The sequence below is a fragment of the Strongylocentrotus purpuratus genome, unplaced genomic scaffold (assembly GCF_000002235.5).
Source record: "Strongylocentrotus purpuratus isolate Spur 01 unplaced genomic scaffold, Spur_5.0 spur5_scaffold_10, whole genome shotgun sequence".
NCBI classification, from domain to species: domain Eukaryota; kingdom Metazoa; phylum Echinodermata; class Echinoidea; order Camarodonta; family Strongylocentrotidae; genus Strongylocentrotus; species Strongylocentrotus purpuratus.
The window spans coordinates 15,156,578-15,183,668 of NW_022145595.1; the positions used below are offsets into that span (position 1 = coordinate 15,156,578).

Below are 27,091 nucleotides of genomic sequence, written 5' to 3' on the forward strand. Positions count from 1 at the left end.
GTTACTAAATATCTGTTTGAAAATGTACAAGAGAGACTATAATTTTCACACACATAGACTTGTCCAACTTTTTAGATGCCCCTGAATCATTTTGCCATTAGAACAGATGACATACATGTACATGAAATCGTTAACACTTTCCCTCCCGAAACCTTTACACGAAGGCACTCTTCTAAGTACACTGTAGTGTTAAATCACATACAAATCATCCACACACAACTTAAATGTCCAATTACCAGCTATTAGAATCATAATACTGATTATGCAATTTCCATTGCCTTACATGTTTATCAACTTTGACATCATCTCACTTTCATGTATGGTACTCGTACTGTAAATAGCCCCAATTAAAGTTTTGTGAAAACATGTTCTCTTTCCAATTTCTTGAAAATGTTGTCAAGACATTTCAGAATTAATATTCTACCTAAATGTAAATATGCAATTATCTATCTACCTACAATTATGTGCATTATTACAAAACAAATATCATATGATAATAAATGAATGGGTTTGAGGGGTATATCAGAAATATTGACCACGCTAAGATCATATTGCCCCGAGTCAATATTTCTGATGTACCCCGAAAGAAGCCCTGTCCATATATTTATTATTACCTAAACAAGGCATTTTTTAACAAATTATTTTATTCCCGTCTGTTTGCCGGTCCATCTGATTGTTACCGCGCGTACACTTAAACGCCTACACGATACTGCGTGTAAAGCGCACTGATAAGAAAGAGTGGAATGTGGCTCAATATTGCCCTCTAGTTTAGTACAGTGGTCTACGGAGGAAAATCGAAGAGGGCAATATGGCAAACATTCACGCTCCGGTTTCATGTTCGGAGCAGCGTGCAAAATACGACTTTTTATTCAGCGGCTTAAATGCCTTGTATAGGTAATAATCAAGTACATTCCTTTCACACTCTACATATTTTATGCATAAATAACATCTCATATCTCTCAAATTAACACAGATAAACAATTAACTGATTATCACAATACTTGATAGTGCAAACAAACGATTTAAATTGGCATTGCAAAGAGAAAAATGAATAATGAAGAAGAAAAAAAATCCAATCAAATAAACTCATCATATGCAGTATGTTCCTTTGGTTTCTTTCAAAGATTTTAGAGTAAATTGCAAACAAATATTAACCCTTGTATCACTAATATGCTGTTTTGAAACAAGTTGTGCATCATACAATGTAGTGCTTTGTCTTATTGTTCACCTTGAATCAAACATCATCCCATGAAACTCAAACTTATCATAACGCAAAACACATTGCGATGTCAAAGATATATTTGTCTGAAAATATTAGAAACATTTGGGCATTTCTACCTGCCTAAGGAAACCCATTGTAATTTTCAAGATATGCTTCCATTTGTCTGAAAATATTGGAAACGCTTGGGCAGTTCTACCTTCTTAAGGCACCAAATTTGATTGACATGCATCAAAATATTATCCTCTTTAGTACAAACATATCAAAATTGACAGAACAGAAAGTGACCTAGTCTTTACCACCAACTTGATGAGGCTTCTTCCTCTTCTTTGCCGAACATTTCATGACACATCGGTGAGTTCTCGTTGAAGAGTTTGAACGATGACGGGAGAACCTTCGTCTTACGGGAATACGAGACATCAAACTTCTTTGGTGATTTCTCCAGCTGCTCAAATTTATTGACAAATTGCCTGTGAGGGGGAAAATAGTAGAGAGAGAGAGAGAAGAAATATTACAGGACGAGAGAAAAGGGGGAATTTGGAGGATGAAAATGGGAAAGCGAGAGAGGGGGAGGGGGAGGGAGAGGGAGAAAGAGGAGGGAGAGACGGACAGAGAGAGAGAGAGAGAGAGAAAGAGAGAGAGAGAGGAGCGGAAAGAGGGAGAGGGAGAGGGAGGAAGTAAGAGTCAGTGAAATAAAGTGTGAGAGAGAGAGAGAGACAGACAGACGGACAGACAGAGACATACGGGTAGAGAGTGGGAGGGGGAGGAAGACCATAATAGAACGTAGAAAAGTCAGAGATGAAGAGAATTTTGAATGAGAGAAGAAGACTGAAGTACATTTATATGCACTTTAAATGGAAACTTGATCAAAAAATTCTTATTCCATGTGACTGTTTTTTGTGGGGTTTTTAAAGGACAAATTTAGACCTTTATTCTAAATCTTTTTTAAAACCAAGACATGAGAACAAACTGTGGTTTTACAAAGACTGTCAAACCAAATGGAGACGCGATGGCTCAATGGTAGATCAGAGGTCTCATAAACGAGAGGTCCCGGGTTCGAAACCAAGTCGATGCATTGGGGCCTTTTGGTAAAGCACGATTCCTCACTACCAAGTCCCCTCAGAGAGGATTTAAAACCGTCTGTCCCCTGCTTGCTTTAAGTCTTAAAAGCATATACTTAATTGCTTCCTAAATAGCCAGGTAAAAACAAACCATCAAACAAATGAACTTGAACTATGAGTAATAAATTCCATCACTGCAATCGTCAAACAATTTTTGAGCGTCAAGTAATGCCTGGCTGGAATGCTCCCCAGAAAGTGAAGATTATGCACACATTGTGTGCGGGCAAGTATTGAATCCAATGACTGGGGTAATAGAATATCTGTAATTTGTATTAAGTGAAATAGAAAAGCGGATTATTATTATATTATTATTAAAATCACTTACTTGTATGATAGAGGTTCTTGCATCATCTGCAAGCAGAAAGATGGAGGTAGAGAAGAGAACTTGACGGTTGTGATGAAGTCGATGTGGCCCGACGCATCGGCTCCATAGCTTATACCGGCGTTCAAGAACGGACTAACTAAACGTGTCGAGCCTCGTATCGACAGAGCACCGCTGCAGGAGAGAGTTGGATGAAAAAGTTTTGTGATTTTGTTTGCATTGTTTTACGTGACAAGAGCTTTGTAGATAGGCTTACTGGACTCCAAGAATATCATGTACATGTAAGGTAGCGATATACTTCTTAATTGCTTGCAGTAATGAGCCATTGCTTTCATGTAGGTCCAGTCATATTTTTCTCAGTTAAAGCAGTACTCTATATTGACCACTTATCTTTATGTTATTCATTATGTAGTATTAATTTTTTGTTTTATCACACAAAAATATTTATTTTGAAATTTAAATGTAACATGAGAAATATGAAAATAAATGAAATGAAAAAAGAAAGAAAAAGAAATGTAATAATAAGGGCAAATAAAGCACGCCAAAACCATGTTCATCCCTTCTGAACCATTTTTTAAAAACATTTGTCATAAGTAAATGTAAAGAGTGAAATTTTGAAAAAAATGCTTTGTTTCCCTGATAGCAGGTTCGCTATAAGATAGCTTCCCTGGATATGAACTCCAAAATAGAGCCAACCGTTTCTGTTTCTGTAGGTAAGATATTAACATTAAATAATCCAAATTCATTGTTCATCACTCAAATTCTTTTGTGAGATTTGCGGCCCATAGCACAGAAGGGTTTAATATTCAATTATAATAAAATTATGAATTGCATTTTAAAGCATACAACATGCAGCTATTCATGTATGCATACAGATGGATCTTTCAAACAAACATCATGTCAACATTATAGATCATAAACAAAGAGAGAACACGTCGTCCCCCGGCTAACAGAAGGGCGTTAGCACGCGAGTGACTCGAAAACTACTTTTCGAATTATTCGCATGTAAAAATTTATTGCATATTTAAACTGCTTTACGTCTCGAAAATTGGTTTAAACCTTAAAAGACTAATTGAAATTTTATAGTAGAACACGGCCACAAATTTTCTCGGAAATAAGTCAGTTTTATAAAAGTTTGAGGCGAATTAGTGCTAACGTACGCCCTTCTGCTTAGCGCTTCATTTTTTACCTGAAATTCGAGCTAACACTCTTCTGCCAGCCAGGCGACGATGTGCTTTATTTTGAATAGTGAGGGATCAAGAACAAAATTAATTATATACATGTACATATAGGACGACACGGACTCAAGAACAAAACAAAACTAACAAATCAACACAAACCTGTTGTAGACTGTCGTTGTTGATGTTCTATGCCAAAGGCTGAAGTCAAGAGCGCCCCCAACGTCAATTGATAGACCACCCTGGAGATTGGCTTCGACCTCCAGCCCGGATTGTAGAGAGATACTCTGTTGGTGAGGGGGGTAAAAGGCTTTTTTAAATTTGCAGAAAAATTGAGCAAGGATGCTGAAGGGTACCTTGGAAATACATGACGACTTTGTTTTACAAGGAATCTTTATTAAAAAATATTTGTGGCTTACACCCAGTAAATAAGATCGATTGATCGATCTGTAATTGAAAAACAAGTCAGAAAAAATCTTGGGACCAGATTTGAAGGAAGCATTACATTTATATAACAAGGAATCTTGTTTCAACAAACTCTTTTGGACCAAGGAAATTAAATTTGTATATTAATATCCTGTTATACACTGTATCAAGCCTTAAAAAGAATGCAACAAAAAGATGGAGCTGCAAAGTTGCTTTGTTAAAATGAGACCTCTTTAAACCAAGCTTCCTCTGCACCTGTCTTCATCTTGGTATTGTTCTTCTTGTGTACCTTTCTTAAAAAGGGGAAGTCCACCCTGAAATTAAGTTAGTTTTAATAGGAGTAGAAAAATGAGAGAAACAAGTCAGTGAAAGTTTGAGCAAATTCCGATTAAAAATAAGGAAGTTAGGATTTTTGAAGTTGTGATCAATCAAACACAAATTGGCAACTCTATGACGTATCATGCGAGCTCAACTTCCATTTGCTCAATACTAAAAAAATCTAGAATTTTCATTTTCCCTCAAGAAAAATTTCAACCATACATGCACCCTAAATATAATAATTGCAAATATGTTTCTATACTCCCCCTGCAAGGAACAAATATATATTCCGTCATCAATAACAAAGAAAACATGATTTTATGGAATATTATGCACAAAGCAAATGAAGGAGAGCTCGTATAATAAGTCACAGAGTTGCCAATTTGTATTTGATTGATCACAACTTCAATAATTCATAACTTTCTTATTTTCATTCAGAATTTGCTCAAACTTTCACTCACCTGATTTTCTTATTATTCTGCCTCTATCGAAACAAACTTATTTTGGGGGTGGACTTTCCCTTTAATGCACATCATCAGGATATCACTCTTACATGAGTACCGTCATTAAAAAAAAAAACATTACTTTATTGTTCAAACTAGCTTGCACAACAAAGGATAAGATACAATAGCCCAGGACATTTTCATTTTACTGGAAAATGCAGGGCATTAAAAGAACATATAATTTTATATTAAAAAATAAACTAAATTTACAACATAGTAAGGACTGAGGAGTTATGGATATTCCTAGATATAGATGAAATAAGAAAAGCTAAATATTGAAATTCTTTTAATATAACAACTTAATAAATAGGAAGCATTATAATGAGTATCATAAGAGTGTCATTTGGATTAATACAAAGAGGATTCGGTCAGTCTCAAGCAATGAAAAGATTTGTACACTTCATTGTGATGAGACTTTACTACTACAAAAAGGAGAATAGATAATGCAGGAATGTAACATTGTAATTTACTCATGCTACATCATGTTTCTTTTGAGAACATGCAATGTTACCGTTCGATCGGGGGGGGGGGGGGGGGGGGGTTTCGCAAAGACTAAGATCAATTTTAAGTTGGACTTAACTATGGCAGGCCGTTTAGGCCACTGTTTGCTCTCACCATTTACTGGCATTGGTCTCTCAAGGGACGTACAAATCATGGTCACAAATCTATAGAATTTACATTTTTTGAATAGTCATTATTGAAGGAAAAAATATTATCTAAAAATCATAATGATGAGAGCAACTAGTGGTATGAGCTTCCTGCCATAGTTAAGTCCAACTTAAAATTGATCTTAGTCTCTGTGAAACGTCTTGCAGGTGAGGTAATAAATTTCTTGGTCTTTTATTAGACATAGCAAAGTTTGGACCATTGGCTTCATACCTGAGCATGGTCTTGGAGAAGGATGAGACCTGCGACGGCAGAGTAGCCTGAGTCGTCAGAGGAGGAGGAGCCTAAGCTCCACGCCATGCTCATCAGGTCACCTGACCCGGAGAAGAAGACGATTGGACGAAGTGTAACGCCAAGGAGCTGAACGGCGATACCTGCCGTCGCTTCTCCTTCATCGCCGGTATCCTCTCCAAAGAAACTCTCGAGACCTCGGGAGAAGATCAAGACCTGATGAACAAAGGTTAAAGGTCATTCAGGTTAACTTCATTCATTCCATCACTGAAATAACAACCAAGACAGAAATCCTAAATCTTGTAAGCAGCATGCTGGTCTAATAAACCCTTTAAAGGGATCTTCCATGTACAGAAAACCATAATTCGTTGATACCAGACTTGGTGGAAAAACCATTAATGTGTGTACAAGTCTGCACACAGCAAACCTGTAGGCCTGTTAAGAAATAGCTCATCTTCTCTCGGAGAGTCTCGCAGAGTCATCGGGTGAGGGAAAAAGTAAGATAATGATTTTACCATAGTTGGGAATAGACGGGAAATGCAAAGTATTACATAAGGCCTGTTAGTCATAAAACTGAATCCTGGTGATTGACAACACCTGTTATATACCTCACTTAAGAAATCCAGCCATCTGATTGGTCGAATTGCATTCATAAACTTCAACTGTTCCTGTAAAATTCCCGGTAACCATGCATAAAACATTTCAATATTTTTAATAACCATGGTTATTAAAAAAATAGGTCAGTCTCCATGGTTACCCCATAGGTTTACATGTTAAAAAATGGTTTGAGCGATGGAGGATACCATACGTGTGCGAAAAATTGGTCGGCAATTTCAATACAATTGAATCTCGATCTATCTTACCGACAATTTTATCTTGCATTGTTGACATGAAGACGAAAATTAACTCTCAAAAACAAAAAAACAACATCTGCCGATAGATCTTGATCTAAGTTCGTGCCAATATGCATTGCAAAAGTAAAAGAAGGGTCCGTTTCATGGAGCTTTTGCGAAGCATCCCTCACGCGGAGCCGTTTTCAATCCATTTTAATGTATATATTGGAAAAAACTGCCAAGCATGTTAACGTCGCGCGATAGCCGAGTGGTCTAAGCGTTGGTTTTCGATACACCTCTTGTTGTACGCAAGAGTTCGAATCCCGGCTTCGACAAAAATGTAAATTATTTTTTATTTTTTATTTTTTAGTCTATTTTTTTTCGGCATATAAAAGTATTAATGACTGCTTTAATATTCGAGAAATAGTTGTTTTCATACGCTCTCGGGAAGGTTACAATTGGGCTATTCCCCTCGGCAAGCCTGGGGGAATAGCACAATTCTAACCTTCCCTTGAGCGTAATAAAACAACTATTTCTCTCAAAGCAGTCATTAATACTGTACTATTACAGTAAACACTGAAAAGGTGTCAAATATCCTAGGGCCCACTCCTATGCGTCGATCTTTAAACAGTTGTAAGAAGCACTATCGGTCTTGTGGGCTGTCTTATTTGTGGCTGTTTATCTCTTAGGCAGTTGCCGCATATGGAGATGGTCTTGTTTCTAGATAGGGTCTACCTTCACTCCTACTTACCCCCCCCCCCCCCCAAAAAAAAAAGAGTCTCTCTCTAAATAATGGCACACTGGAAGAAATTACATAAGTGCTAGGGATTTTACAGCCATTTTGAGTGAAGCCTTATCAAAAGAAAATATAAATTAAAAATAAACCTGGGGGTATTTCACAAAGCCTAAGATCACCTTTAAGTTGGACTTAACTATGGCAGGCAATTCACACCACTGGTTGCTCTCACTATTGGTCTCTCAATAATGATCTTATATTCTTTCCTTCAATAATGAACTATCAAAAGAGGTAAATTCTGCAGATTTGTGACCATGATTTGTACCTCCCTTAAGAAACCAATGCCGGTAAAGAGTGAGAGCAAACAGTGGCATGACCAGCCTGCCATACATGTAGTTAAGTCCAACTTAAAGTCAATCTTAGTCTTTGTGAAACACCCCCTGATTGCAAACATACCTCCATCAAGGTCAGTGAATCATTAGCAGCATCAATACCAACATCAAAAGTACTCTTTCTGAGCAGGCCAGATCCGGTCATCTGCATGTCTAGTTCAAAGGGTGCTGTGGTTGTGTCCATTTCTAGGAAATAGTGTTTGAAGGAAAAGTTGGAAGTTGAAAGTCAACTCAAGGACAGATCAAATGGTAATCTGTACTTTGAAGTTCATGTATACATACACCTGTACAAAATGATGACCTGATAGAGCACAACTTTATTCAATTTTTGTAATCTGAAATTCTGAATCAAATACAGTATATGCCAGTAATTTTTTTTGTTGGCAGACGGCCGAGACACAGGTTCATGTATGTGTACAATAAAATCATCTCATAGATCATATCTTCATTCAAAATTTATGATATCAAAATTTGAATCAAATACTATATATTTAACAAAAAAATAACCATTATTTCTTAAACTGGCAGGTGCACAGACATTCCCATAGATATTTTTGTGATACCACCAGCCCAATTACATGAGTTGTGAAATACAACCCGAACCCGACCAAGGGACACAGCTAGGTCTCAAAACTCTCTTAAAAACAATCAAGCTAGCAACAACAATGACAATGACAAATAATTCTAAAACAAAATTGAAACGTGGTGGGGGGGGGGGGTATGTTTCATTTGTACCAGGCTTTATACATGCATAGCACAATAATTGTTTTGGCCCAAGAGGCTGAGGAGGCATATGCCCCATCCCCCAGATCTGCCACCCTTCCCTAAAGAAGTGGTCTCATGATTAAGCTCATAATGTGATTGGTTTAAAATTAATATTTTCGTCTTCTTTTTTTACCTACCTGCCAAAAAACTTCTGTACGCATTCGAGAATCCACCAGATCGAACCGTAGCATAGTTGTACACCATCGTGTCAGCGAGGGCCTCATTTATCACAGCACTGTGTACAAATTGATTTGATTTGATTTGATTTATTGGTTTCTGCATCTCTTTATTTCATCATACATTTTCATGAACATAATATGGTTCGATAAAATATTTGAAGTGTATATAATTCTATACAGATAAAATACGAAATTAAACAAATATATTGAATGCATAATTAACTTACATTAGATGCAGGAGGGCTACAGAATAAGCAAAGTAGCTTGACATGCCCGCAGCCCTCAACTTAGATACAACAATAAAAAATAAAAATAAAAAAGCAGAAGAGTGACTTGCAGAGAAGAAATGTGGGGATCATTGCAGTGTTGACATCATGAATGTGATAAAGATTTCTTTTTAAACATTAGATATTGTAATTAATAATGAAAATGTTATAATTTCTTCTGTCTGGAGCCAGGAGGGCGATAACTCAAATACATTAATACAGAGTTAACGCCCTTCTGGCTCCAAAAAAAAAAATTGTTTGTTTTGAACTACTCTTCACTTTGAAGATATATTAAAGTGCATTGAACCTATTGCATAAAATTTCAATCATCATCAATAGTGATCTGTCAGTTTATGACAGGTTCATTAAACCCAATCAAAATTCTATATCAAGTGTCTCTCCAAGTTCCTCGGTCTTGAGCCATCTGTTTCAACGTTTCATACCCTGTTGCTCCACATTCTGTGATTTCATCATCTAGAAACCTTTACGAGGTCTTCCCCTCTTCTTTTTTCCATGAATACGACCTTTTATGACTCTGAGCATCAGGCCCTCATCATGCCGCATTATGTGTCCAAATTTCAATACAGAGTAAATTTAATCAAGTTGACTTACATTTGCTTTACAGCAAAGATATACATTCATGATTAAATATTTAATGAAACTTGGGTTCAGTGAGTGGTGTTCTTTTACAGTATCAACACTCCTACAAACTCCTTTTAAGCCTTTCACCCATATAATGCCAGGTACAGTATCTTTTTTTGAATACTTTCTGGCTGAAATAAGAATCATAGAATGAGGGAAGGTGAAGGTATTTGGTTATCTGAAAGGTCTTCTCTCTCGACCATTTCTGAATGATCATGTGATCTTGGTACTCACGCTGCTTGAGTATCCTCTTTGCTCAGTAGCATCATCTTAGCGAATACAAACTTAGCGAACTCATGAGAATCCTGACAGGTTATAGAGATAGCTATATTGATGACATCTTGAAGAGAAGGGTTCTTTCCAAGGATCAGGGTGGCGGCCGCTACTCTTACCACGTTGGCATAACGGCGATCGTTTTGGTGGTAGATTGAGTTCAGACCTCTGTTTATCTGCAATGGACAAAGAATATATGATAAAAGTTTTATAGTTTTGAGGTAGTCCACCAGCCTCGTCTCATAAAGAGTTGCGATCGATCCGATGAGACAGACAATGTCAGTCTGATAAGTGCTCACAGAAGTTGTCACAAGGCCTACAAGACTGACAATTACAGTATCAGAAGTTTCATGGACTGAAACTAGTCTCAACCAATAGCAGACACATGATTCTAAATGCACAAGAAACTGCAGTACAAAATTGTGCAGCTAAAAATCAGCAAATGCAAATTTAGAAGAAGTCTGATGAAGACATAACTATATATGTAGAGCTGTTTGTGCTACACTAAAATAAAGAGGGATAACTTTTCCACTTTTGGTCTCCTTTACATTAACAATGTATAATTACCGCTGGGGTAAAGCATTCTTCATCAAACTGAGACATGGCGTCAGTAGCGATTTCAATCAGATCCATGTCCTCATCGTCTTTAGCCAAGGCCAAGATAGCTGGCATCGTCGAGGGTCGGGCGACATTCTTGAGAGCATAGAGGGCTACCAGGCGCGTATCACGGTTGTCAGAAATAAGCCCACTTGTAAAATGCTCCAAAACATCCTTCACAACCTGTGCAAAAAGAGAGAAAAAAATTCCTCCAAGTATATTACACTACTATAAAATTTCTATACTGACAATATTGCAAAATATTACAATCAAGTTTATTAATTACATGTAGACTAAGTCTGGGCCCATTCCAAACATGAACAAATTGGAAAATTTAAATTTATGATGGAATTTTTAGTACATGTAGTTCAAAAGGGATGTAAACATGTGAAAATTCAAAAAAGCAGGTAGGACAATATTTGCAATCCTGTAAAATGGTCTCACGTGTCAATCGATAGAAGCAATCTTTGATGAAATAAGCAGTAAAAATTGTAACTCTTAGCATTATCAGTTCATTTACAACATCTTTTCCTACCTCCATAACTTCTTACAATGTATCCCAGGTGACTAGTTTGAGCAAAGTGAGAATGTCTTTTACACTTCGCAATCTCTTTTTCACAGGAAGAAAGCACTTTCGTCTACAAAATACGGCGCCTGACTCAACCCCAATCTTAAGCACAATAGGAAAGTTATTACAGAAAGGCAAATCCCACCGCTGCCACCATAAAATGTGGGTTTCTTAAGCTGTATGATTAGTACTCAAATGATGACACATAGAGAATGATCAGAGTTAGGTTTCAATCCAGCCAGCCTGGTTATATTGGGTTTAAAAGAGTTAATTCACACCACACAACTAGGCGCTGTGGCGTGCGCCTGTAATCTAGCTAACAGTAGAAGTTATAAACTGATTCAGCAGAGGACGCAGGTTCAAAACCGAGTCGCGTCTTTCGGATGGTGACGTTTAAAGGTCGGTCCCCAGACGTAAATAATCATATCTGATTGATACGCGTCTGTAAAAAACACAATGCACACACACACTCACACCACAGTGAACATTATCCGTGTGTTTGTGTGGGTGAGTGTGTATAACATGTAACATTAATGTATAAGATCACACATTACAGTGATCAAGAACATAGTAGGGGATAGAAGTAGACTTACCTGTGAGCTACACTGCTCCTCACTGATTGAGCAATAAATCTTGACCGTAGAACCCAAGGATAAGGCCAGAGTCTTCTGGACATTTTCGTTGGTCACCTGCTTGCCCTGGATCAAGTCCTGTTGACCAATCAGACATAGGAAAACTAGTTATCACTAAAAGCTATTAATATTCATATCAATATTGGAAGAAGAAAAAGCAAGTGCGTATGAGAGGGGGACATGCCATGTCATTATTTTTGTTCAATTTTTTCATTTTGCCAATTTTCTTTTGTCTCACCTGATCTTATTATTTCGGCTATCCTTGACATAGGCTTCATAACCCATTTAATATTAAGAAGATTAAGAATATTACTGGTATGAATTTATTGTTACCTGTGCTTGTCAGTGTGAATTAACCGTTGGTCTCTTCACTTGTAACCGATTGGGATGCGTAGGTACCCCCTAATGAAAGAGCAATGAGTTCTAAAAACTCAACATGATACAGTTCTGTTTAAATAGCCTCATCAGGATTGATAGTGGTTTTCTTAATGGCGCTATAACTATTATTCCACCATTGACAGGTAGCTATTTACTAAACCTGTGTTTAAGAAGGACAAATATTGGTAAATACTTGGCAAAGGATGCTAGCACCAACCAAGCAAGGTTTGAACCCAGGACTTCTCATGGGAGAGTCAAGACCCTTTGCCAATATACCACAGAGCTCCTAACATTTTATTTCAAAACATTGACTTTCATTTCCCTCTCCTACTCACTTTACTCTATTGACTATTCCTCATTTTTTATCTTTTCCTATTTCACCCGTTTTTCCTCCCTTGGCTACCCTTCATGCCTCTCTTCTCGGGACTCTATGAGACACTGTTTGTTGATGTTGATGGTTTTGTTTTGTTTGTCTTGTTTGTTTGTTTGTTTTGGTTTTGGGGAGTGTCTGGGAGGTGGGAGGGGAACTTACAAAAATCTTCTGAATCTTTGCTTCAGTTGGATGACTGTTAAAGGCTGCATTGACCAAGAATTTCTCAATAGTTTCAGCTTGGTCGTCGTTGCTGAAGTCCAGGAGTTCTAAGGCTGCTTCCCAAGATGCGCTTGTCTGAGTAGCGGCTACAATGTCTAGCAGTTGAGCCCTGGGTATAAATATTATATCAAAATGTGTTATTCTTATTCTTAATTTCCAGCACAGATCTTTCATTTAAACCCTCCCTTTGTCTCCCCCCCCCCCCCCTTTTCCTTGCCCTCTCTCACTCGCTACATTTCAGTGTCCCTGACTCTTTTTCTTTCTCGCTCCCACTACCTCTTCCCACCAGTCTCTCCCTCCCTTTCTCTTCTCCCTCTCCTCTCTTCCCCTTTCCTCTTTCCCTCCTCCTCCTTGTCTCCCTTCCTTCACATCTCTCTCCTTTCTCACCCCTACCATAATATCAGCTTCCTCCCATCTCCCTATTCATTTCCTGGGCAACGTTTTACAAAACTTGCCATCAGTGACAAATGACAGTCTTTGTTGTAAGCTACTTGGTTATCAGCAGATTTGTCACTGACTTTTGTCATTGAAGAAAGGCTTTTTGAAATGGGTCCCAGCTCTCTCCTGCTCTACTTTTTCACCCCTGCATCTCCTGTTGTTCCCATCTCCCCTTTTATAACATGTCACCCACCCCCTTCCTCCTTCTCCCTACTACACAAACGATGTAGATGATAAAACAGTGCATCCTGGTCAAATGAATGATTGAGAGGAATCATTAGCTCTTTCTAATGATTGACCTTTAGCTTTTTTGAAAGACCAGTCAATCATTTATATCTACCTTTGTCTGTAACTCTATATCTATGAAATATATGGGATGCTGGTGATGTAATGACAAGCATCATCATCATCATCATTGTTTATAACAAGTAATATAGTCTTACATAGATGTTTAGGTATTAGTATTATTATCCAGCCTTGGTACCTTCAATACGGCCTAACAACCTCACATATATCTTCTTCTTCTTCTTCCAGTTGGGTGCCAGACTGTTTCATCTTCAGGACTCCATTGCATAAAACTTACAACTGATAGTAATATTTTGCCATCAATTGCAACTACCATGGTAATAGGGCTCAACAGCCAATCAAAATCAAGGTTTCCATGGTAGTTACCTTTGATGGCAAAGTTACCATCAATGGTAACTTTTGTCTAACAGGGCCCTGATGATATTTCTTTCTAGGGACCTACCTGATTTCTTCATTGGCACCACTATTGACAATATCAACAATGGTCTCTTTGCCAGCCTGGCGGAAAGCTTCAAGGATCTGCAGGAACGCTGAGGAAGACTTTGTCTTGGCCAAGAATTCTGATTTGATGGAGTTCCTATACTTCTCTACCACATCTGCCGCCTAGGAGGGATGGAAAATGAAGGAAATGAACACAATTAAGGGTGACCAATCATCAATACTTTCAAGCTTCACATCATCTTCTGTATGGTTGACGGTGCACCTCTCCAAGAGGTCTACTGGGGGGTGTTTCACAAAGACTAAGATCGACTTTAAGTCGAACTTAACTATGGCAGGCCGTTCATGCCATAGGTTTCTCTAACCATTACTGGCATTGGTTTCTCAAGGAACGTACAAATCATGGTCACAAATCTACAGAATTGACCTTATTTGATAATTCATTATTGAAGGACAAAATATTATTTAATGATCATAATTGAGAGACCAATGGTGAGAGCAACCAGTGGCATGAATGGCCTGCCATAGTTAAGTCCAACTGGAAGTTGATCTTAGTCTTTGTGAAACACCCCCCTGGAGGCATTGCTTTTCCTACCATTGCTGCAAGGTCATGGAACATGTTTCCCACTACCTTGACAACTGCTTCATCCGTGAATTAGTTCAAGAAACTTTTGAAGGCCTACTTTTGTAAGAGAGCATGACTGTTACACGGTTTTACTGGGTTAACTGGTCTTTCTAAGTGTTTTATTAATAAGGCCTATACAAAAAATGTTGTATTGCCTTTTAAATGCCAAAACATGTTTTTTAAAAACTTTTTTCAATAATTTTTTTACTCCCTCTTTGGGCTGATATTTCTCAGTTTTGAATGCTATAATACATTTATTTTCAAAAAAACGGTAGAGAATTTTTTTTTTTAAAAGCTGACCGTAGATTTCAAGATTTTTGGGTCGGTCGCAAAGGGCAATACAACTTTTTTTTTTTGTTAGGCATAATTAGCCAGCCCCTATGGAGCGCAAGGACAAAAAGGGCCATAAAACTACTTTGTGGATTGGATTCAAATCAAGCTCGAGACATTTTGCGTTACAGTGTAAATGCTGGCTTGGTGAGAACTTACCGCCTGACAGTTTTCTGTGCACTGTTGATCAACCATGTCCTGGGCTAGGGACTGCACAAGGAAGCTGCCTGCACTCTGAATAGCGCCCTCTACGGTAGCACCTTGGAGAGGCGTGGCACCGTCGCTGGAACCCTGCAGTACCAGGGATTGTCTGGAAGATAAGGAATAAGAAATATGATCTGGGCCCTGTTTCATAAACTTTGATATCAATAACAAGTTACAAGCTACTGTTATAAGCTACTGAAATCATGGCATCTGATTGGCTGAGATCAAATTTGTCATAGAAATTTAGCAGTTGTTATAGATCCCAAGTTTTATGAAACAGGCTCCAGGTACTGTATATCATACTGGACTTTTGGAAGTACGCGTAGTCAAAACAAATAGTAAGCCGATAGTAAACAGCTAATGGATGCAAATAGGAGAAACAGAGAGAAATTGGAATTCGAAGTGGGAGAAGAGAGTGAAACACAGTAATAACTTAAAGCCCCACTGCACTACTTATAGCTCCTTGCGCGCTCTATATAGCAAACAAAGCCTAATCGGTGCATTGGTCCCTAATGATCCCCTTTTTCTTATGTCAATTGAGAGCTGATTTGATGAGATAACCACCTGTCATTGACATTGCAGGGAGGTCTAATCCCCCTGGCCAAACTAGTGCAGACGGGCTCTAAGAAAAAAAACATAAGTAAAGAGGACAGAAAAATGCAGCATTTATCCTATCCCGATCTCATACTTGACTTTAAACTTTAAAGGCATGAACTATTGAATTCAATAGCAATTAATGTTCACTTTGCCTTTATGATGTATGTTTCCTCCATCAAATTTATCAATCTATCCGTCTAAATCCTTCATCACACCCATAGCCATTTATACATAGAGGTCGGTCAACTCGGTTACAGTTACATGTAGACTCAATGTGGCGTATATTCTTTTGTTCTGTGCTAGCCCAACAAAACAACATTTGCCACATTGCCACCCATAGCCATTTATAAATAGAGTTTGATCAACATGATTACAGTTAGACTCAATGTGGCATATATTCTTTTGTTCTGCGTTGCCACGTTGTGTTGAATTAGAATCGGATTGGCCAAACTCTGTATAAACATGCAGATGGCTCTGAACATACCTCGACTTTACAGATGATGCTATGGTATCCCTAATGCTCACACTGATCCCATAGCTTTCTGTTCCCTCTGCTGATTGGACAACGGAGCCATCATCAGACAGGGTATATACTGTCGAGCACTCTGATTGGACGTTCACACCAAGGATGTGTCTGGGGTGCTGGAAGTCGTTGACAGAGCTGGGGCTGGTGCAGCTGGCTATGTCCTTTGACTTGGTGATCTTACCATTGTTTGAGGAGTACCTGACCAGGCACTCACCAGATGCATCAACCTATTCCATAAAAGAACAGAACCTTACAATATTGAGAAGTTTACTCGTATATGTATGTTTGGATGCCCATTTGATATTTGATTAATACTCTTCTTTTTTTTTAAAGGGCATGTAGCATGACGAGAACTTCGGTCTGTTTTGGGAAAGCGAGAGCGTACTGATCATTAATCATGTCCATTTGTTTATGTGCAGTTGTCCAAAAGACTGAGACTGAGCTTAAACCCAATATCCGGATTAGATTGATCCCATATGACCAAAATGAACTTTAGATTTTAAATCGAACAGATGGGCACTTCATCACGTGATTCATTCAAACCAGATACAGCATTTAATTCCTTACCTCTGTGACAGTGCCCTCGTTGGACTGGAACTGGAACAGGCTAGCCACACCCTTCTTCATGTTGAGGGAGGAGGGCGTGTCACTGGTGGAGCCGTAGACGGACCCTACCTTCCCTGCCTTGGTGACGACGTACAGAGGCTGCCCGCCAATAATTTGAACGTTAGGTGCCGCTTTGAACGTGTCCGTCTCGTCCGTTCTCCCTCCAGGAGTCTGCAGTTTTGAGTCTGCAAACTTTGATCGCCAAATAAAAACGGAAAGCATGAATTCTAAAACTTATTATATACAAAGCAACGGGTGTTCAACTAATATAGCGCAAGGTTCTCAAGAGTTTTAATTGATGCCCCACTTTCATTCTATGCTCCGGCAATAACTGCTCTGTGATCAATGTCCTTCACAAACCCAATTCTAACTTCAACACTTGACTACAAATTATACCCAAAAATGAACCTTAAAGATAAACTGGAGTACTGGTAATGCGATTGCATTGTGAAAGAAAAGGTGTGGAATGGATCAGAAAAGTTGATCATATAGCATGTAAGTAATGGTGTGTAATGCAAGGTTCTAGAGTCATCAAAATCATCATAAATTTGGCAGAGTCTTGGTAAAGTAACAATCACTTACACAGATAGATGTATATGGGACAACACACATGGTGTCGGGGCTAGTACTATACCCTGATTTCCTTATCTTTCTATGCTCATTACTCAGCCAGTATACATTTTCTTCCAAAATTGTTTGGCACATGACATTTATTTGTAATCTTGAACATTCAGTGTAAGTTTCATTAGATTCTGTGAGAATTCATTTTCTTTTTTTTACCAGAACTCAAGTTTATCTTTAACCTGAACCTAAAACCTAATTGCAACCATATCCCTTTATCTTTGATGAAAAAAGCCAGGGCCCTGTTTCATCAAACTTATTATCAATAACGAATACTAACATTTCTGTAACAACTTTACTCTCAGCCAATCAAATCCCATGATTTCAGTAGCTTGTAACAGTTATCGTACCTTGTTATTGATGATAAGTTTTTATGAAACAGGGCCCATGAGCAAATGTCACTAAGCAATTAGGTTAAGTCCCTAATCATCATACATGTAAAGCTATCTCTGAGAAAGCAAGAAAATGTCTTGTGACTTGCTACAATAACTTATTGCATTAATTGCCCAATTACATGAAAGAGCCTTTTATATATTCCAACCCTAGTATCTCAAAAGCCATTAAATGTCATCATTTTACATTTTAATTATATAGAACTTGCCATCTATCAAGGGAATTTTCAACAGTGTGCCACAGCTTTATCTAATGGTCGTCACACAAAATCAATGGTCTACTCTACAAGAAACATGCTATTTTTTCATTGTCAAAAGGACCAAGCTAATTTGTACAATGTAAATTTCGAACACACTGTACATGTACTTACTGTCAATTTCCAGATCTTTTCATAAGCATCTTGGGGGTTTTGCCAGACGACAGCCAAGTCGACAACTGATGACAGCTTGAAGCCCACTTTGGATCCATCGCTGCTCCAGTCCTCTCCCGAGCTGGGATCACTGATTTCTACATCGGTGGCATAGTTGTAGCGGTATGTCTTTCCAGTCTCATAGGACACCGCTCGACCTCCTTGAGAATCGATAGAGAGAAAGAAGTTTCAATAATACTGAATTCAGCAATCAGCCTCAAATTTGATGATTATAAACACTCATGATGAAAACTGTTTACTTATATGAAGGGCAATCTAACCCTTGGTAATAAGTTCTTTTGAAAGAAAGCAGAAAAGAAGATAAACAGAACCGGTCGAAAATTTGAAATAAATCAGGCCAAGAATAAGAAGGCTATGAATGTTTGAAATATGAGATCACTACAGCTATGCGAATCTCAAATTGGCAATTTTCTCAGTGCATGCAGGTATAGAGACATAGTGATATGGATAACTCTCCCATATGTCTTGTACAAAAATATCTCTACTTGCAGTTTTTATCCCAAGTTCCTTCACCCTTGGGGCACTATACTTGGACCATCCTTGTCAAATTACATAATGATAAAAATTGAATTTTATTCATTTCATGTGTTAATTGGAACAAATACAAATGGGAAAGTTGTCTAACACTCCATGGTGGCATTACCAATTTAACCAATTTGAGGTTTCCATACATACAGTGTATAGTGGTTATAACTTTAAAAAAATCTATGACTTTCTTATATTTTGTCAGATTTCGCTCAAACTTTCCCCAGTCTACTTCTCTGATTTTTTTGCTATCTTTTGGAGTTTTTTTTTTTTTTACTATTAGGGCTGGATTTCCCTTAAAGTGCTTTACAGTGCAATACCAAACTATATCTCAGCAACTTTAATAATATGTAATGTTTGAGCAAACCAGGTAGCCATTCATACCTACTGTATATCTCGCCACAGGACATTATTAACTAGCAAAGGTTTGAACCCTAATCTGTTTTATTCCAAGTGATTAAACCAATGACGCAACCACATTTACATGCTTAATCTACTTTATATTTTGCTTTGAGTTATGTTTTGAAGATTATGATTCATTATTGCTTCGATCCCTTTCTTCCAATTGTTTGTTTCTTTGTTTGAAAAATGTAGACATTAGTTTGATTAGTTTTTCTATGCTGTAAACTACATGTACATGAACTACTACAATACACATGTCAATTTCATACTCTGTCTTTGGTGAATTAATTACAATGACAATTTACCATTTAATATAGTGCATTAAATAAACAGTAACAGATTGGGCACAACCACCACCACAATTCACTTTTCAAGTAAGCAGGGGACCATCTGCTAATATGTCTAAAACTCCTCTGTTTCATATAGGTTAAATAACTTTGCTATTTCACGAAAGCCACATAGCAATTAGAAATCAATCAACTCATATGACCTGTAAACTTTTTGCAGAAGGTCAACAAACTTTCCACGAATTAAGTACTACACAAGCAGGAAACACGAACTGAAACATTATACAATTGAACCTGATTACAACATGAGCAACACACAAGAAATGCAAGCCATACTAAGGAAACGTCTGCCTACAGGATCTGTAGTGGAATGCCCAGAGGTGGACAAAAGGCGAAAGTGCAGAAGAGAAAAAAATGCAAAGATCTCACAATAAAATTTGCACCAAGCAAAATACTAGTTACCGGTATTCTTTTTTTATAGAGAGCAAGAGCTGCAGCTGAAGGGAAAGCAGTTTGAAGGAAAGCACGAGAATGGCATATTGAAATATACAGAGGAAAAGGCATATTTGTGTGAAAAGGGTACACAGAAGAGAGAGTGGGAATAACAGACAGACTTACAGAGAAAGAGGGAGCGACTGACACAGAGTAACATACACAACTGTACTGAAAAGAGAGACGGGGAAATGAAACTGAGACAGAAGAGAGAGGAAAGGAGAGGAAAGGAGAGAGAAGGAGAGAGAATGAGAGAGAAAGAGATATAAAGAGAAAGAGAAAGAGAGAGGGAGAATGAGAGAGAAAGATATATAAAGAGAGAGAGAAAGAGAGAGAAAGAGAGAGAAAAGGAGAGAAGGATAGAGAAACAGAAAGAGATCAAGAGAAAGAGGGAAAAAGAGAGATCAAGAGAAAGAGAGAGAAAGAGAGAAAGGAGAGAGAGAGAAAAGGGAGAGGGAACAAGAGATGGAGAAAGAAAGAGAAGAGTACAGGGAGAGAGAGAAATAAAAATGAAACAGAGAAACAGAAGAAGAAAAAAACAGACGGACAAACAGAAAGAGATACACCAGTTAAAGTAGACATATAGCAACTGTAAAACTCCCTGTATATACAATGCATTCATTTCATAGCAAACGCACATATGCTAGATAATAGACTGCAAAAAGAGAGGTTAAGCAGAATATGCACAGTTGCTCGCATCAAATCACATTTTAATAATAATAGTTAGAAAAATCCATAAAACCCTTCATATGAAAACCATCTCCATGGAAACTCAATTTACATCAAAAAAATGTTTCTTACCAAGAAGAGGATGGCTATGAATTTATCTTTGTGGAGATTTTTTTTATCTGTGAGAAATGCAGTTTCATATCAGTTATACTTTGCGATAAGATTTTTATTAAAAAATTGGTCATCAAAGAAAAGGATAAAGTCTGAAGAAAATCAAGCTGTTTAAATGCATGTAGAATTTATGTACAAAGTTCTAAAGTCAAATAAAAATGTATGACATATATTATAAACACAAGAGGAGATAAAAACAAGATGAATATTTATTACATTTATTGATATATATGTGTGCTTTAGATTGTTTGTCTTCGGGTGGAGGGAGGGGCTTCCCCCCCCCCCCCCCAACCACTACTGCCACTTGTTGTCGTGCAAATAAATGCAAGACAAAGCAATTCATCCCATTTGCGCATATTATACACGTGTACTACAACTGTACATGTAGGCACAAATATGACAAACAATGGGATACTAAAATGTCTGAAGATCACTTACTGTACAGTACATCCCCTGTAACCTCATATTATCTCTGTTTCATTTTCTGTGTTCTTTTCTCTTCTTTTCTTCTGTTTATTCACCACGTGCCAGCTCAAATGACAGTGCCTGGATGATCAAGGTTAAGGAACTCCTATATATGTAGATGTGACCTACATTGCTCATTTAATCTTCAAACACTGACAAGGACAGACAATAATTAGTCACCACAAACAGGCTTCATTTCCCAATAACATTGTCACATGACTGTGTAGTCGAGTCCAATTCTTTAGAGAGTTTATCAATGAAATGACAGTCGGTATAGTGAGATTGAGGACAATGGATATGGGCTGATAACAAAAAATAGTACTCTCTAAAATTATCCTACTGATTGATTAAAAAAAAAATGAAACTCAGACTTCTGATTTAATGATGTCCTGATGATTTGTACTAGTACATAATAACTAGAGAAGGGGCATTGGAAATTAAAAAGCAAAAGTGTGCATACTGAATAGTTTGTCAGAAAGACAGAATAACTGCATGTACAGTACATGTAGTACTAGCAGCATAACATTGCTTGAACAGCAAAAGTTTATTTCTAATATGGCCACTTCAAATAACAGTTCATAAGATCATTTTTGGGAATATTAAAGTTGGCAATGCAAGAAAATGCAAATGTCTTTTGTCAGATAATAATTTTGTTTAAAGGTAGTCTGATTACGATCATTATAAACAAACTTAGGATTCATATTAAATTAGTATTCAGTAATAAAGGTATCAAATATGCAGGGTATACAATCCACCTCTTGGACTTGGCCAGGTTTGTAAATCAAAAAATGAACTTTAAACTTGAATGGAAGCAAATTGGACGTATACTTGAACTGGCAGCTAGTATGCATGGCTCTGTTTTCCTCATTCATAAGCTATGTACAGTGTATAGTGATTTTGTTTAGGCTCACATGACTTCCTGCCTTCCTGCCAACAAAAGGAAATACATTCAACACTACCACTCTAAAAAAAAAAAAAGAACTTTTAATCTATACTCAAGGTAATGGTATTAATCTCAATGAAAATGGGAAGGACAGACCAGGTATCTCTTTTCTAAGATAAGTATATGTGCATATTTTTACCGGTACATATAGGGGCATGGCCTACATGTACATGTACGTACTTCTCTTGGTCGAGCAATTGCAATTGCAAGAGAGATTGGAATCATGTATTTCTGAAATTATAAGTAAATTTAAATTTTCAATGTTTACAAAACTATAAAATTACCTATCATCTATGATTATAACTGTCTTCAATACTAACATACAGGTAGAGCCGCTAGATCGCACAATTGATAAAAGCATACTCATCACAAGGACATTTACATTTTATTTATTGATTGATTTATTCATTCATGCATGGTCGGTCATCATATATGATCAACATGAGATTTTAAAACGCAATAGGCTTTAAAATGGCAGTTACAATCACCAGTACAGTACTACGACATACATAGAGAAACATGCAAAGGCAATATACCCTAGAAGTTTTCAAAAAAGTCTCTCTAGGGCAATTTCCAAACTTTACATAATATATATCTTTTAGCTGTAGCATATTGACATTGTTTAAGATTTAGGTTCACAATCTACCGGTAGGCCTACTAAAGACTTTGCTTGCATACAAAAATAAGGATCTATTCTTTTATAAGACGGCCAAAGGATGAATTCATCACATTTACTCTTTGCAATAGATGCAGTGTTTCAACTAATTTCCTCTAGTAATCAAGAAATTAATTAGGCCTATTGGTTTACCACAGGATAATTTCAAACCCTAATTCCAATCAAAGGTTTCATATACATGTACATTTCTACAAGGGATACTTAGAACAGTAGAATTCTAATCTGAAATACACCACAAGGTCAACTCTGACTATTTGATTAAGATAGGCAAATAATTATTCAATACTCAATGGCCGAGTGATATTGTCTATCAAGACCTTTGAGCTTTGCTCGTTCGCTCTGAGGAGCTTATGAATGAAAGAAAAGAGTGATAGGATATCGGTGACCTGGCCAATAGATGAATGACAAGTCACAAATGATTAAGCTGCCACAAGAATCACTGTAGGAAAGGTAAGATTTGAATTGTTCCAAACATGGCATCAGAAACAGGGATAGAAGCAATGATCTGGCTGATAGCTAAGTTACATAAATCACAAAATGATGAAAATGAAATGCCACATGAATTATGTCTGAACATTCAAAGGTACATTTATGTTGTCCTATCTAAAAATGTTTCATCACTGCATGAAGGTGAATGAAAGAAAACAGTGATGGTAGCACTAATCTGGCCAATAGCTAAGTGACAACTTGCAAATGGTGACAGCTAGTGCCACACGAGTCAATCATACATGTATAGACTTTTTAACAGCACAATTCTCTTTCTTAATGTTCAAAATGTAATAACCATCTAGAAAAGAGATCGACCTACCAGTATACTCCGCAGGAGCACTAAAGCTCTGAAGCTTGCTCAAAGTCATAACTTTTCCTACGCTTTATTATCACTTCTTCTTTATATTTTCCCACTTGTATTAATGTTGGAAACTTTATCAGGCTTTTGAATAGAAATGGCAACAGGAGTTTTCAATTCATTTGAAGCATGTCCTTCTACTATATCTGACCACACAATGAAAGTCAATTAAAAAGAATGGGGTAACCTCGCTAGTCATAAGGACCGCTATTCATAGCGTGCAACTTCCTGTGAGTGAATGACCGCTATTCCTAAAATGCATTTTAGGGGGTCACTTTTCATAAAGGCATAACAACCGTTATTCATAAGGACCACTATTTATAAACAGGGTCGCTATTCATAATACGACATGTGGGTCGCCAAATCATAAAACATGAAGAAGGGTGCTATTCATAATTTATATTGGGGGTCACCACTCATAAGGACCGCTATTCATGCTACAAAAAAGGGTGAATAGCGACCTTATTCTCACATTATGAGTAGCGACCCTCTTCTTCTTTGATTATCAATAGCAGCCCTCATGAATAATGACCCTTTTCTCAAATTATGAATAGTGGTCCTTTTATGATATTCTTTGCTACATTACTTACCAACACAAAGGGCAAAAGATGCCAGTAATGACAGCAAATGAACAGACTTCATCATGTTTTCTCTTTACCTTCTTCTCACCAACAGGCCAAAGGTCAACCAATAACTGAATAAAGGAAATAAAAAGAAAAGAAAATATTGAAGTGAAGAGATGAAGAGATTGATAAAGGGAAATAGAACAAAAGAGAAAGAAGAGAAAGAAGAGCAAGAGAGAAGCAGGATATGATGATATTGATGTTGATAAAACACAATGTCTATGTATTGCTACATTCCAAAGCACAATACATATTACATCAATGATAAGATTTGCAGGCTATCAGAATGATGGTACAAGTAAGCCTACAAATCTGCAATGTGTGACAGAAGAAAAAAACATTCATTCAAACAAATCAGGTACATGAATCTTAATATGAATTGTCAGATAATTCTACAATGTACCTTCGTCAAAATGATGATGTACTATAAAAATCAAGACAGTCCAGCGCTGTTACAGGTGCAGTTACAGATTGTGAAGATGCTTCAGAATTCAACACAGTGAAAATCTACAATTTGCTACAGAGCTGTCCAGAAACACAGTCCTAAATTGCACATGTGGGTACATTGGAAATCTTCCTCAGGCTCAAGATTGCAAATTTGTACAATGCACACCCACCACTGAACAGTAGGGCTGAGATTAAATCTGATAAGTAAACTGACACAAAGGGTGATAACAGAGGCCACAAGTTTGGCAATCAAAGGAGTACATGACTAAATGCACCCTCCTTATCAAATTGTACCTTGTTAAACTAGTGTTTTGTGCACTGATTCACTGGCACTTCGTCATAGAAATGTGATAAGCATTCAAAACTATGATCAATGTACAAATCTTGTTGTATGAATGTGAAGGTCACTTTGATTCAATTTCAGTCATTATAATAACTAGGTCATGTGTACGTGGACCAATGAAAATTTGCTAGAACATGTACATGCATGTGGGGAAAAAAACTGGCTTCATGAATATTCTTTTTTTTTGGGGGGGGGGGGTGAGGGGGGGGGGGGGGTTTATACATGTAGGTTTACATCTTTACAACAGAAAAAGAAAGTTACAAACACATTTATTCCTATAGGCCTAGTACATGCAGTTGACTGAAATGGTCTCAGGATGATAGTTTTACTTATTGTGAGCTCTTTATGTTTGCTAATACTGCGAAGGCTTAAAATCAATACTCTATAAAACGTCTTCAATAAAATCAGGTTTATAAAGAATTGTGGACTTGTTGACAAAGTCCTTTCGAAGTGAGTCATACATGTACATAGCATCAAATAGCATGTACTTAATTTGATACTTTGGTACACGAACGCTTACATACCTCCTCTATATAGGCCTACATGTGTGTACCAGCAACTGATATAGTGCATTTGAGGCTGTACAGTTTATACCAAACAAGAAAATATTAAATAAGATAATATAGATCGACTAGTGGATATGAAAGAGAGTTTAATCAAAGACAATCTTTTGTTAAAGTAACATATATAGAACAAGAACACCCTTCACCTTTTAATATTTTGTTAAATATCCGGCTGACATAAAAATAGGAATTATTTCTTGGCTTCACCTACAAGTCTAGGTTCTAACCCTATTTTTCTGGAACATTTAAAGATACAGTTTAATTAGACAGAAATAATCATCTGATATGGGTCATTTCTTTAATAAAACTGACATGTGTTGACATTCCCCATGTCTAGTGGAGATATAGAGAGACTGAAGCTTTTGGTCTACAGTTTAATAAAACCCATTCTGATTTCTGTTATTTGACAAGGAAAAGTTAGTAGACATTAATCATAGATCTATCATTAATTTGGCTTTGATTATTTATATTTTGAAGCACATCATTAACATAAATCTACCTGTAAACAACTTCCATAAATTACAGATAGAAGGACTCCTTTGAAATGTAAGTGATCACCATTACCATCCACCACAAAACTAATTGAAAAGGCTCAATTTAAAAAATCAATTATCAAACACTTAAAACTACTGTAACTTTACTCATTGAAAAGAGAGCATGCACATCTTCAAACGAAACTCAGATTTAGACAAGGGAGATGACAGCAAATTACGGCAAACTTACGACCAGCGAATCATTTTGAAAGAAAATTAGGCCTACCTTGTATGAGGTGGTTTTTCAGGAGAGCAGTCCACAGTACTACAGCTACAGCAATAACATACAGCAACCAAATTATACAGCAAGTTCGGTCGCAGTCTTGAAAGTTGTAAAACGCTACGAAATGTACAGTAAGCACGACGTCCGCAGTTGTTTGCGATCAGCTGTTTATCGCAAACCATCAACGCGGGTTGATTGTATGCAAATAAAGTACGTGCTGCCAATCTAAGCAAAAGATCCTAAGGTTTATCTTTTTATTCACACATAATATAATTTGTTCTCTTAAATACAATAAAGTATAGATTACACAATATTTTATCTTAAAATGCATTTTAAAATGGTTAATCTGGAAAATAAGAAGATGATAAAGGATCTAAAGATAATACGATTTTGTAAAAATTGGCAACATTGCCGTGTTAACTGGAAAGGGGGCGGGGCATGTAATATTGTGGGCTGACCTTATATTGTTGTCAAGTTCTCTTTCAACTATGACGACCAATCATCTCGAATAGTTATCATTTTTGTTGAAGT

The 27,091-nt window shown here is 37.1% G+C and overlaps 1 protein-coding gene across 1 annotated transcript; it reads right to left on the reverse strand.

Moving 5' to 3' along the window:
• On the reverse strand, positions 1 to 26,738 carry LOC583528 (microsomal triglyceride transfer protein large subunit). The gene is made up of 17 exons (XM_783433.5): positions 26,564 to 26,738; positions 24,419 to 24,522; positions 18,292 to 18,491; positions 16,869 to 17,099; positions 16,260 to 16,528; positions 15,134 to 15,284; positions 14,024 to 14,184; positions 12,778 to 12,946; positions 11,829 to 11,945; positions 10,638 to 10,850; positions 10,032 to 10,246; positions 8,848 to 8,945; positions 8,010 to 8,131; positions 5,967 to 6,200; positions 4,003 to 4,127; positions 2,666 to 2,836; positions 1 to 1,689 (listed from the first exon to the last, which is right to left on the reverse strand). Exons 2-17 carry the CDS (start codon positions 24,471 to 24,473, stop codon positions 1,515 to 1,517), a joined length of 2,706 nt encoding a protein of 901 aa, XP_788526.4. The 5' UTR covers positions 24,474 to 24,522; positions 26,564 to 26,738; the 3' UTR covers positions 1 to 1,514.
• Positions 26,739 to 27,091: the final 353 nt, after the last annotated feature.

Coding starts and splice junctions, on each gene's coding strand:
- LOC583528 (XM_783433.5), bottom strand. CDS start 24,473: ATGATGAAGTCTGTTCATTTGCTGTCATTACTGGCATCTTTTGCCCTT. Junction 18,492..24,418: donor ATCTTTTGCCCTTTGTGTTG/GTAAGTAATGTA, acceptor TCGATTCTCAAG/GAGGTCGAGCGGTGTCCTAT. Junction 2,837..4,002: donor ACAACGACAGTCTACAACAG/GTTTGTGTTGAT, acceptor TCTCTCCTGCAG/CGGTGCTCTGTCGATACGAG.